The sequence below is a fragment of the Ascidia mentula genome, chromosome 6, assembly GCF_947561715.1.
Source record: "Ascidia mentula chromosome 6, kaAscMent1.1, whole genome shotgun sequence".
Lineage (NCBI taxonomy): Eukaryota > Metazoa > Chordata > Ascidiacea > Phlebobranchia > Ascidiidae > Ascidia > Ascidia mentula.
In genome coordinates this window covers 8,652,550-8,664,039 of record NC_138571.1, presented here as the reverse complement: position 1 = coordinate 8,664,039, position 11,490 = coordinate 8,652,550, and the positions used below count along the sequence as shown (strand labels likewise).

General features: G+C 38.9%; 1 protein-coding gene and 1 long non-coding RNA gene across 2 annotated transcripts; one reads left to right on the top strand and one right to left on the bottom strand.

The window, feature by feature from the left end:
• Positions 1–2,135: 2,135 nt before the first annotated feature.
• Positions 2,136–9,496, bottom strand: LOC145906080 (ephrin-A3-like). The gene is made up of 5 exons (XM_082993462.1): positions 9,347–9,496; positions 4,489–4,661; positions 3,695–3,826; positions 3,245–3,319; positions 2,136–3,075 (listed from the first exon to the last, which is right to left on the bottom strand). Exons 1-5 carry the CDS (start codon positions 9,463–9,465, stop codon positions 2,771–2,773), a joined length of 804 nt encoding a protein of 267 aa, XP_082849588.1. The 5' UTR covers positions 9,466–9,496; the 3' UTR covers positions 2,136–2,770.
• LOC145906081 (uncharacterized) lies at positions 7,221–9,425 on the top strand. The gene is made up of 3 exons (XR_014402799.1): positions 7,221–7,574; positions 7,763–7,889; positions 9,302–9,425. It is a non-coding gene; the product is annotated as an uncharacterized LOC145906081 (long non-coding RNA).
• Positions 9,497–11,490: the final 1,994 nt, after the last annotated feature.

Sequence of the window (11,490 nt, the reverse complement as noted above, 5' to 3'; positions counted from 1 at the left end):
TTATACAAACTTGATTTTTAAACAAAAGTTGAGAATTAACATTTCTTCCCAACTACAAAACAATTGACGTCAATGGTGGTTTGGTGACGTGGGACTTATTGATGTGTGGGAATTTACCTTTAAGTATATAACAGTCTTTGAGGGTTCCTTGTTTACTCAAATAAGGTTGCATCAGGTTTCGCGGACGAAATGTTTGGGAGAGACTGGTTTGGTTCCTAAACGCTGATCTTATAACATTAAACTACAATACAATTTACATTTAAAATAAAAATGGACGATTCTTTGATTAGCCAGGGTGAATTTTTACGCAAACTGTGTTGAGAAACTTAACAAGATTCTGGATCATTTACATGTGAAGTTTGCCAACCGATTTCATGCGGCTTTCTCTGACACGGAAACGTGCTCCTTCCCCGTTTGTATATTGTAGGCGGTTTGCTTATCTCTGAACCAACAACATGTGCTGCTCCTTACCGCCCAAAACTTGCTGCTGCACTCACAATAAGTGAGGATAGAGGAGGCGTCGGTAACGATGGATTACGAAACGATTAAAATTGTTTCCCAAATAAATTTACTCTTTCGTCAAAATAAATTTACATGACACGAAACCAACAAAAAGTTTCCGTAAAATTGAGATTTAAACACAAAATCTCTACAAATAAAATTAAGATGACAAACCTTAGTTTTTGCAAACTTTGGAAATATAAATCATTTTCTGGGTAAATTATTTAGTGTTTGTGTCTTTCGTTTCTTCGTTTTCGCAAAGTCATTCAGTTTCAAAGCAATTAAGTAAGATAGCCCAATTTTAAAACGAAATATAGTTTCTTGGTAATGTCACTCAAATTTCACTTAATATTAAACCCTAACACCTCCAGCTAATACGAATTCGCTTGTAACATAAACTTCATCATCTTTTTTTCTCATGAATGAATGATTAGGTTCTTGCTTCCTCAGATGAGTGATTCTTTTAGAAGGATGAATTATTCATTAATGTATTTTAATGAATTTATTAAATCATATCACTTTTGAACGTGAAACCCTTTTTGAAATACTCCTTTAGTGTGTATTCTAATAACGCAAAATACTAGTTTTATCAATAGAATCTTAAACCATTTTGTTGCAAAGTCAAGGCAGCTGTGACCTACTTGCAACTGGTATAACATACGGTTTGCCGCAGGTAAATATACGCCTTGTGTGAATCGAACGAGGAGTGGCTTGAAGCAAAATATACGTGCGTGATATCATGGTAAATATTGGGCTACATCCTGGATGTACGACCAGAGTAAAGTTGTTTTGCGAAGTTCATCCAATAGTGAAAGTAAAGACCTTGTTGACAATATCTCGCAACAAGACTAGACATGACCGTTTGCCCCAAACATTTATGCTTAACAAAAACTCACTGCTGTAAATATTACATCTTAGTTGCGTTTCGGCATATTTGCACAGCAGTATATTTTAACGAACACAAACTATCGTACGTTTAGTTATCGTAGTAATCCACAACAGAATCCCCCTGGAAAGGCAGTGACTAAGTAGAAAGCGAACAGGCCCGGACATGTAACAAGTTAAACATTTGTTTAAACGCACTTTTACGGAGGCTCCCGAGATTTTATCAATTTGTAGTTTGAGAACAAGTTAAACAAAGTCCGCTCGCACCTCAGCAAGTTATTTCGAAACATCCTTAGTAGTATACAGTATAACCACAAGGGGTCTTTGTTGATCTTAACAACGAATGTCAAGTTGTAAAGTGGTCTAATTACTGCGCGTTATCAAACAAGCACAATTCGGTCACAAATGCTTAAGATAGGGCTTTACATCAGACATCAAGACGCCAGGTGTGCTTGTAATACGAACTATGTATTTGTAAAAACGGTTGCCGACTCTCATATCGTTCATGTCGCATCTGCAACATAATCACGCATAACTAAACTCAAAGCAACAAGACTGACCTGAAAATGTTGTACCTCAAAATGTTGAAAATTGCGGACACCTATTTGAAATCCAAAAATCTTGTTTAAGCAATGAAGCACAATAAACTGAAGTCAATAATCAGTAGTTAGCTACTGCCTTGTGACTGTTCATGGCGCTAAATACCAAATCATATTCAGTCATTCAATTGTTTTTTTTTTTGTATTAGAACTGTATATAACAGATATCAATGAACTTACGGTTCATGCAAATTTGTCGGAAGTCGAAACTTTTGCAACAAGCGCGAAGCTTTCTAGATTCGTGTCTTGCAGTACAACAAACCACGATTTTAAGAACAAATGCGCGAAAAGAAAAAAATAAAACAACAAAAAATAATCTCTGTAATCACAGTGAAATAAATAAAACGGAAGACGACTAGAGTCGAAACAAAATCAAATCACGTGCTTTGCTACGGATCTAACGCGTTCATGATAGCACAACACCAACATCAACGCAGTCTTGAGTTCAACGTGCAGTGCGCAACAGAATAGATGCCGCAACTACTAGTTTACCAAATAAACTGAAAAACGGCTCGAGGCATTCTTAACGCCGTGTCGTCAATTTTAGAACATAATGTTATTGCCAAACGCAAGGTAGTTGTTATTTAGCACTGCTTTGCAACCGCCAAATCCTAAGACGTGGTTGTTTAGGGTGAAGAATGGTTCGCAGGTATTTTGTGGCAGTGTACCAAATGGCTAGCGAGCTATAAGTACCATTCACACGGCGGTAAATTCCACCACTCACAATCTCTCTTACATCGGATCCCCAGGATGACTTTAGCAGCAGTATAACGGATAAGAATCACTCAGACCCAGTCTAATTCTTGCCTTAAAAAGTCATTAAACAGCAGTACGGTACAACAGAATGTGAGTGTTCGCCATAGTGCTGGAGTAACATGATCACTTGCTCCCCGTCTTCCGCCGTACACCCCCTTCCCAGGAACTCCCGAGGTTTTTAATGTGGTGCGTGTTGGAGGGGGACTACTTGGCTCTTTGTCTGTTTTTGGCTTAAACCAACGCTGGGTGTCATTTCTTGTGCTTATGGTTGTGGTTGTGCTTTGAGTGGTACTGATTGGTGTCGGTGTCTTGGCTTTGTCTGAATCATCAGTATCTAAAGGAACAATAAGTTCACACAAATTAGATCATAAAAGTATGGCAGTATTTAAAGAATTACGTTGAAATATTTTGTTTTGCGCCCAAGGTCAGGAACATACGAGTAATCTAATTTTCAAATTTCCTGCAGTATTATTTTATTGACGTAAGTAACATAAGTTTCGCACCTTTACACTGAACAATTATTCGTATTCTCGTGGAGTTTTTCTTGCAACCAGGATGTTTGTGATGCCGCGACAACGCTGCAGAAATATGTAGATCAGTTAAATTAAAAAACAACGACCTTCTATGGTCACATATTGCAAATAAACAAACGTTAGCACAAATAATTTAAAATGTTCACGAGACCATACGCTGCCAGTAGAACATATCATCAGAATGCAACTTGTGTCGTGGGAATCAGAAATGTTCACACGTTTAGATTGATTCCTCGAAACCAGGTTCAGTGCGATTAGATTAGAAGTAACAGAATTAGGTTGGCAGGTTTGGTATTCCCAGTTTTTTTTTACAGTTTTATGGGAAAAATCCGTACCAGACATATAAATCATAAGCAACTTGAACAGTGAAATCGTCCTCAAGCATAAAAAATTAAGAGTTTGTAAAACTCGTTCGCTCACCGACGAAGTAATATTCCGCGCAGTATTGGAACCGAAAGCCGAGGGGTGAAGGGCTGATTGTTTGGAACTTGATCGTCAGCTTGTTTTCTGTTTCCGGTCGGTTGCACGCAAATATAAATGTTTTTTTGTCGCCTGAAAAGACAAGACGTCTTATGAAGCGCATTACATCAGTTCAATCACTTTGGGTTGGGCCCTCTTTGTGGCGTTGCCGAATCGCTTTCATCACACGGGCAACTATATCCCAGACACTTTTTTGAGGGGAGAGGTTTTTAGACAAATTATCCGACAGATAGCCTCTTGCGTTGAATTGAAATGGACTCTTTGTGCCGAAACTAACGCACAAAACCAACGGCCACACTCTCATTTCATATGAATGAAAGTCACTTGAAAGAAAAGTAAAACGATCCTTAATCAAGGAACAAACTGTCTCACCGACGACCGATAAATGAAAACAGCGTCTAATTAATTACTTGCTGTGAGAACAAATGTTGTCTAACAGACCAAACGTAGTTCTCACAAAACGTTGATAGAAATACGATCACTTAACGCCACACATTTACACGTAAGTTTTTGATTACGTTGACTTAAATGGGTGACAACAAAAGTTACGCCCGAACGCTTTTTGCCAAAAAATCACCATTGAATTTTTAAACAATACTCAACGAAAAACTTGTGTTTGGAAATAGACCGACATGGTAAACTTTCAAAGTTCGATATTTCGAATAAATCTCAGTACTTAGTTGTTTAAACGTCGTAAACAACTCTGGAAATCAGTATATTAAAATTACTCTCACCTCCATTATGACATTTTTCGTAATTTTTCTTGGTCACGTTGTACAAGTCAAACTTGGCTGGTCTCTCGGGTCCGTTTGTGATTCCCATCAGATCTTGATGTGGACACAGAATATCAAGAAACTCGCCGATTTTAACATGGAGTACGAACTCTTCATTATTCAGTGCCAGCAATCTATAGAAAAAATGATAAAATTAGTTTCAAGCTTCTACAAACAAGTCTTTAGGAAACAAAACACTCAAAACCATCGAATGTTTGCCTGAGCAAGCTTGAAGTAAATTTTGGAAAGCACTTTCTCTTCCGGATTGACACCTAAGTTAATTAAGCGTTCCCAGTTGACTTGCTGTCAAAAGGTTCGGAGAGAAAGTCGAAAATAACTACGCGCTCCCCGTAGCGACTATCACGAAAACCTAGTCTTAATAGAATTAACACACCCACTCTAAATCTGGTATGGATACCCACACTAAAGTAAAGTGTGTCAATCCTACGAAGTAGAAACATAATCACTCCGCACATTTCCACAAATTTCCAAGGCACGATTGATGTGAATAATAAGGTGGTTGAATATCGACGTTGGATATAAATTACATGTCCCTCGTCAAATCAGGAAAATTTTTCTTGTTTTGGATGAAAACTTGATGTTTCTGTTCACCCCAAACAGGATTTGCTCGAAAAAATTATTTCTTAAATCACTTGCGCCAAGCCATGATGGCCTGAAATGTATGTTTGGAAACCACTGAAGCGTGTCTAGAGAGTTTTTGCAGTTCATATCAAGTTCACCTCTTCAAATCAAAACACCACGCAACCAAGAGCTGTATGGTAGCCGAGAGAGAAAAATCACAATTCCAAGAAATGATGAGCAAAGTATTTCCAGTGGTTTATGCCTAGTTTCATTTACCGAATAAATACTGGCCTATAAACAATGACTGTTTTCAAACATACACTAAAAAATCTTTAAAAAAATGGATTTATCAAATGATGTTGTAAAATAATGCTTCAGTTGCCTGCTGTCTTCCTTGTGGTAAAACTTTACGTTCCGTTATAACCCAGCCATGCGTAACAGAAAGAGGCAACATCATCGTACAGAACACATAGGCTTTGATAGACTCTGTCTGGGTAATAATTCGATTGGAGGTGGCTTCATGAATCAGCATTTTGAACCACAAACAACAATTCCAAACATTGTACTTTGTATTTTAATTTAACACCGGTCGAATAGCAGTTTTCTTTGTCGCACTTGCACCGATTACACTGAATGATGTATCCGTGCACGCGTAGTGGCTAAAATAAATTATTCATTAAGATTAACTTTCATAACACAACGTTCCGGTTTATAGACTTGTTCGTCGCAACTTTAGACTAACGACATACCTACACCTAATGTCATTACAAGACGTAAATCAGATTACTTTCTGTCAGTATAATTCGCTTACGAATTTAGCCATTCACTACGGCAGGTTATGCGCAGCAGTTACTTTGCTTCCGTTGGGAATATAAAGTAGCTTATAGGTTCAGAATGTTAGAGATACTGCGTTGCTTCCTCAGTGGCAGTCTAGTTTGGATATATAGGGTTGCTTGAGACACTCGCACCCGAGGCCAACAATGATATCGATTGTGTCGCAACAAACGATCTTTTCCGACTTCGCTCAACGCAAAAGGTTTAACTACATACTACGAAAGAGATTGATTTGGGCACAACGTTTCATGAAAACTACATAATAGGTAAACCAATGAGAAATCTAACCCAACAAATGACATAACACAACCAGTTATAGATCCGTTTCGTGGCAATGTTAGATCACAAGTTTATTTAGGGCACCATTCACTGACAACAACGCTACGTAAAGACGAGGGCGGTCACGACATGATGGCATTTTAAACCGCCTGGACAGTAAGCCCATAAATTGATTTTTCATGACATGATGTGAAACTTTACAACAGGCGTTTCTTAACACACAGACATAATAAAAATGACCCAAGCATAAAAGTAATGTCAGGTAGTTTGGGTTCAACGGTGAAGCAAGCCCACGTCGCAAAAAAAGATATACGGCAATTTTGAAGGGCATACGTCGACAATCACCGGTCACAAGTGACTCAAATTGGCACTGCTTCTAATTTAACGGGCCGCAGCCGTGTTAATAGCTGATAATGGGGACGAGCCTTAATTATCCATTTCCCAAAGACCAAGTCAAACTTCCAAATTCAGACAATAACATATCTAACTTTAAAGCGTTTTTTAAATAGTTGAACGGTATTATTTTACAGTCGCCTGATGATGTGGGTGATTGCAAGCAGACTATAAATTGTCAACACCTTTCTTACGATGGTAACTTAAGCGAGACTAAATAAACCAGTCACGGACCAACTACATTTGTCGTTCGGCAACCTTGCGTCAACGCTATTTTTCAAGGCAAAAGTCATATTACCTGAAATGCTTTTGGATGTTTCATATGATATACACCCCAAAAACTTGAACTACGTGGGACGAAGACATATCACCGGGCGTCTGAAAATAAATCAGGCAGAAAACCGATAAGCGGGATAGTTTAGGTGAAATATCGCCAGCTTCGTATTTTGGTGCTCAAGCAGCAAAAACTCAAGCAAATATTTGGAAAGATCAGATAACATGATGCAAAGAAGGTGTCAGAACACTAGTCCCCGGCTTTTGAAAAAGAACACCACTTAAATGCTTTCCGTGAAGGGAATCTGACGTAGTTGCTTTGGAGTCGATAAGGGTTACTGGTGTCAATTCGGGCACGAAATTGCTGTCTGCTACGCGTAGTTTTTTAGTAAAAACACCTTACACGCATAGATTTGTACGTATCGGAGCACTAAGTAAAATCTTGAAATTCATTTTTGTCAAATTTTCAGTTCCTTTTCAATTTTACTCGGGACAGATAAACTGCGGTATTACAAAAACTTTGGTTTTTAACTTCTCTGTCCAAAACCACCAACTTATTTAACCTAAGGTGATGTTTTAATGCGTTTTTCGGGCAAAGCAGATATCTTTGCAGGTGAGAGAGCAGACAAGCCGCGACTTTGAACGGAAAGAGAGTGTCTGCCGATAGTGTTTGTTTGCCTAAAGAGGTAGGTCGCCTCAAGCTATCAGCTCAACGCTTCGTGCCGAGCCTGGGTAGGATAAGATTTGTGCTCGCCTATACAATCTTCTCAGACAAGAGCTATTAGCGATATCAACGGCGATACGCCTTTAAGCACAGTTTAAATTGCCGTTATCGCCACACGGCCTGTCTGACGAGGGTCATTTTGTCCTGCAGGCGCTCCGAAAAACTTGCTTATTTGGAATTTTACCTGGTAAGGAACCGGACACCTCTTGCACATTAACAATCTACTGGAATCATCAAGGGACTTCTTACGACATGGATCGGTGCTTTTGGAGCCAAAGTATTATTCCGTATGGACCGTTAATCATCGGGTGCCAAATTGGCCGAGAGTGCGCAGGCGCTATACATATTGTAATATTGATCTACAAGCTGTGACCTTTTCACATGAGTACAAATCACGACACTTAAGCGCGAGGCCATCAAATAACTATAGTTCTACATTTAAGTGTAGTATATTTCAACTTGTCAATTACCATGAAGACTGATAAAATATTCTATGAGAACGAACTTACAGATACGCTTTTTGACCAAAGAGCAAATCGGGTAGACCCGAAAATAATTGCCGATTTTAAGTAAACACTGGCTGCAGAGCGCATCAATCAATGTGCTGCGTGTGCAGTGTAACCTAACGCGCTGCAATTCTAAAAATTTCACGGCGGTCTAAGAAATGTACCAGACATTACAAAGTGTGCTTCTGTGCATGTGCCACATACCCCCTGTAACCATCAATATACCAACCTATAGGTTTGTAATATTACAACTACCTTAATATCTTCATCCAAAGGATCAAAAGATATAATTATATATTCAGCAAGGAATCATGTCATAGGTATAAATGTATATCTATATGCATTTAACATCACGCATTTCGATCTCGATACAAATAGAGTTTGGTGTTACAAGCGATGACAGATTAATTGGCGACAGATGAATTAACCACCAACCACAAGACTAAAAGGTGAAACATACCAATAGGGAATTGGTTGTTATTAACGTTGCAAAATAAGGTAAACCCGTTTTTACATCAGCCAGATTAGCAGGGGTGCAACGCTAAACTATATGATTGTCAATGGAAATAAAATCCTCTTACGATTATCAAAATAAATGAGTTCCTACAAATTATATACATGGGCTTTAATAAATCTACATAGTAACCCCATAAACGTGTGATAGGCAGAAAAACAACACAACTACGCAATGTTTCAGTGTTGAATAGATGCATGAAATAAGCCTTAGCCAAAAGAATTGTTGACCAGTGAGGAAGAATTTCGAAACTTAACCTGATTTTAACGAGAAACACAAAAAGATTGGCAGTTGATTGCTGAATGGACGTGAGGTTGCATTTACTACACAACAACATCCTCACAGCTGATTGGGTCGCATTGTCTTTACAATCTCCAGCACGGAGCGAAAGCTTATCCCACGACTGTTTGTTATTCTGATAGATTACAACCATCGTTGGTTTTTGTCCCATTATGCGACGCGATGTGCTGACAAAGACGTCCTAACACTTTCCCATGTCCAAATCCGTAAGCAGATAAGCATTTAGAGCCTGGCACCTGTTTGCTTGCCAAACCTTTGCCGTAACCGTTTTTCAAACGTGTGTTGTTTTGTTCCAAAATATGGGGCGTTTTATGGAAAGACAAAACATTTTCGTGAAGTAATGAACATAGATTTTAATGTTATTCACAGGTTCATGCCTCCCTTCTCTCAGTTGATACTGCAAACAACACTTACTTCGGCGATGAGAAGATATTCCAATAGATCACGTGTCGATCGGGGATTGATGCAACTTGTCTTATCAGCAAATAAACAGTGGCAATCAAAAACACATGAATTTGGGTCATTTTGTACATTAGCACAGCTTTCCACAGCGCAAAAGAACACTAAACTGCGAAAAACACATGCAAGAAAGTTAGCACGTCTGTGTTGCGAGCACCTAAATGCACCGCATGTGGTTTTCCCTGAGGATGAAAAGCGTAATTAGAAATTCCTTCGCCTAATCAAGTCAGTAACCAGAAACAAGGGGCGCGACAACTGTTGCCTTCCTGCTCACAAACCAGCTGTTTGCTTACATTAGGTATCAGTAATTGTTTTCAGAACAAATGCAACCAAATAAAATCGCATTCTTTACCTCCATTGCATTAGCACTAACAGGTTTTGTATAAATGTGTTGTAAGTTTACAAATACACTTACAATCTGCAGACCTGAGGTTTCCGTAAGGCGCTTAAAATGTATCAATTGTAATGCCAATGAACATAAAGACTCAGAAAGACGATACAGATCGTTATTTGCAAACTGCTGTAGCAGATATTCCTCGTTCGTATTGTTGTCTTTCTAGGTTGTTTTAAGTAAACACTGGCTATCAACCTAATTGTGCCACACTGCCAATACAACAACTTCTGTGTGGCGCCGACTAAAACAGTATTAGGTCCCAGACCATAACAATGGCAGACACCATAAACAAAATAAACTGTTGCCAATTAGAAAATGTAAAACTTGCTTCGAGGTATCAGGCACTCATATTAATACAGTACTTATCACAACATAACATAGCTTGTAATGTGCAACGTGCACCGTTGAACATATACGATTCCTGCCATAATACTTCCTAGCAATACCAGTACACCTTGAAACATCTACTCCTTTCTGGAGAAGCTGCGCTTTCAACTGTGATGTTAGCATTTCTGAAAAGCGAAACGGCGCAGGCTCAGCGGTCGCTCAGACATGTCTTGCGAGAAGACGAAACACAACAAACCGAACGCCCACAGCGAGAAAAAAAGGCAACTGGTAGTGGTGTTGCAGACGGGGGTTGTTTTGTGCCGTCTAACACTCCTATCACTATTCTTCGCTTCGTGCTCATAAGTCGGTGTTCAGTGCAACAAACTTACCACACAGCTTTTAAGATCCTGACAACATAGCGCATTACTGGAAAATCGGACCGAATTATCACTGAAAGTACGTCGATCGAAAGGCGTTGTTTGATTTAACAGTTGTTCCATGTAAGTTTTTTCTCTTCACGTTTTTTGGTGAGCTGGTAAAAACTCAGTCACGATTAAACACAATCTGGGCGATTCGATATTTGGCATAAACTGTAATCGCTGCTGTTCAATCGTCTGTTGGCAATAAATATACACGTTTGACGACTGCTTAGACCCGATTTATGGCATCAGCAGACGTTTTTATGGTCATGGTGGCGTCATATTAATTGGGTGAATCTTGGCAGCCAGTGACTACTCGCACTTCTGTTTGTACCAATCAATCTCCGACAAACAACAGTAATCGTTTGCAACAAGTCCTACCAATGTTTGACTGTGAATATCTGGCAGCTTTGTAGTTTTACGCGAAATTTTCTGCTTATAAATAGACTTTATTGACGCTAACTGCATGGAGTTTTGTTCTGAGCTTTGTGGATTACATTGACAACGTTCTGTATCGCATCCTAACATCGAAGTTTAAAATTTTACTATTCCTATCCAATAGTTAAATGCTTACATTGTATGAACTTTTGCAATGTATTGAACTTTTTCGCATGGTCAACCACAGCTTCAGATTTTAATTGTCAGCTACATGAAGAATTGCCGCACTGTCGGTAATCACGCAATATCGCTAGGCCGCATGGAGATTCGGCAATTAACCCACGTATGTTTGTTGTGTGTCTCGACAAACTGAGGCATCGACCAGGACAAAATGTTGTCTTTAGTGCCATCTAACGGGTGAATGTGGCCAAAGTTTATAATTAAAATTTTGAAGACAATTGAAGTGTTTTAATGCAACCAAACGGACATTTCTAACATTTGCGACATTTCAATAATTTTTGGCTTTCGAAACATTAATTCGACAGGCTCGTCCTTTTTAAGTGGCGATATAAAATATGTTT

Bases quoted from the DNA above. Each gene is read 5' to 3' on its own strand.
- LOC145906080 (XM_082993462.1), bottom strand. From the start codon at position 9,465: ATGTACAAAATGACCCAAATTCATGTGTTTTTGATTGCCACTGTTTAT. The intron at 4,662-9,346 runs GTAAGTGTTGTT...TTTTTTCTATAG, and splicing joins AATATCTTCTCATCGCCGAA to ATTGCTGGCACTGAATAATG. The intron at 3,320-3,694 runs GTGAGCGAACGA...ATATTTCTGCAG, and splicing joins CGCGGAATATTACTTCGTCG to CGTTGTCGCGGCATCACAAA.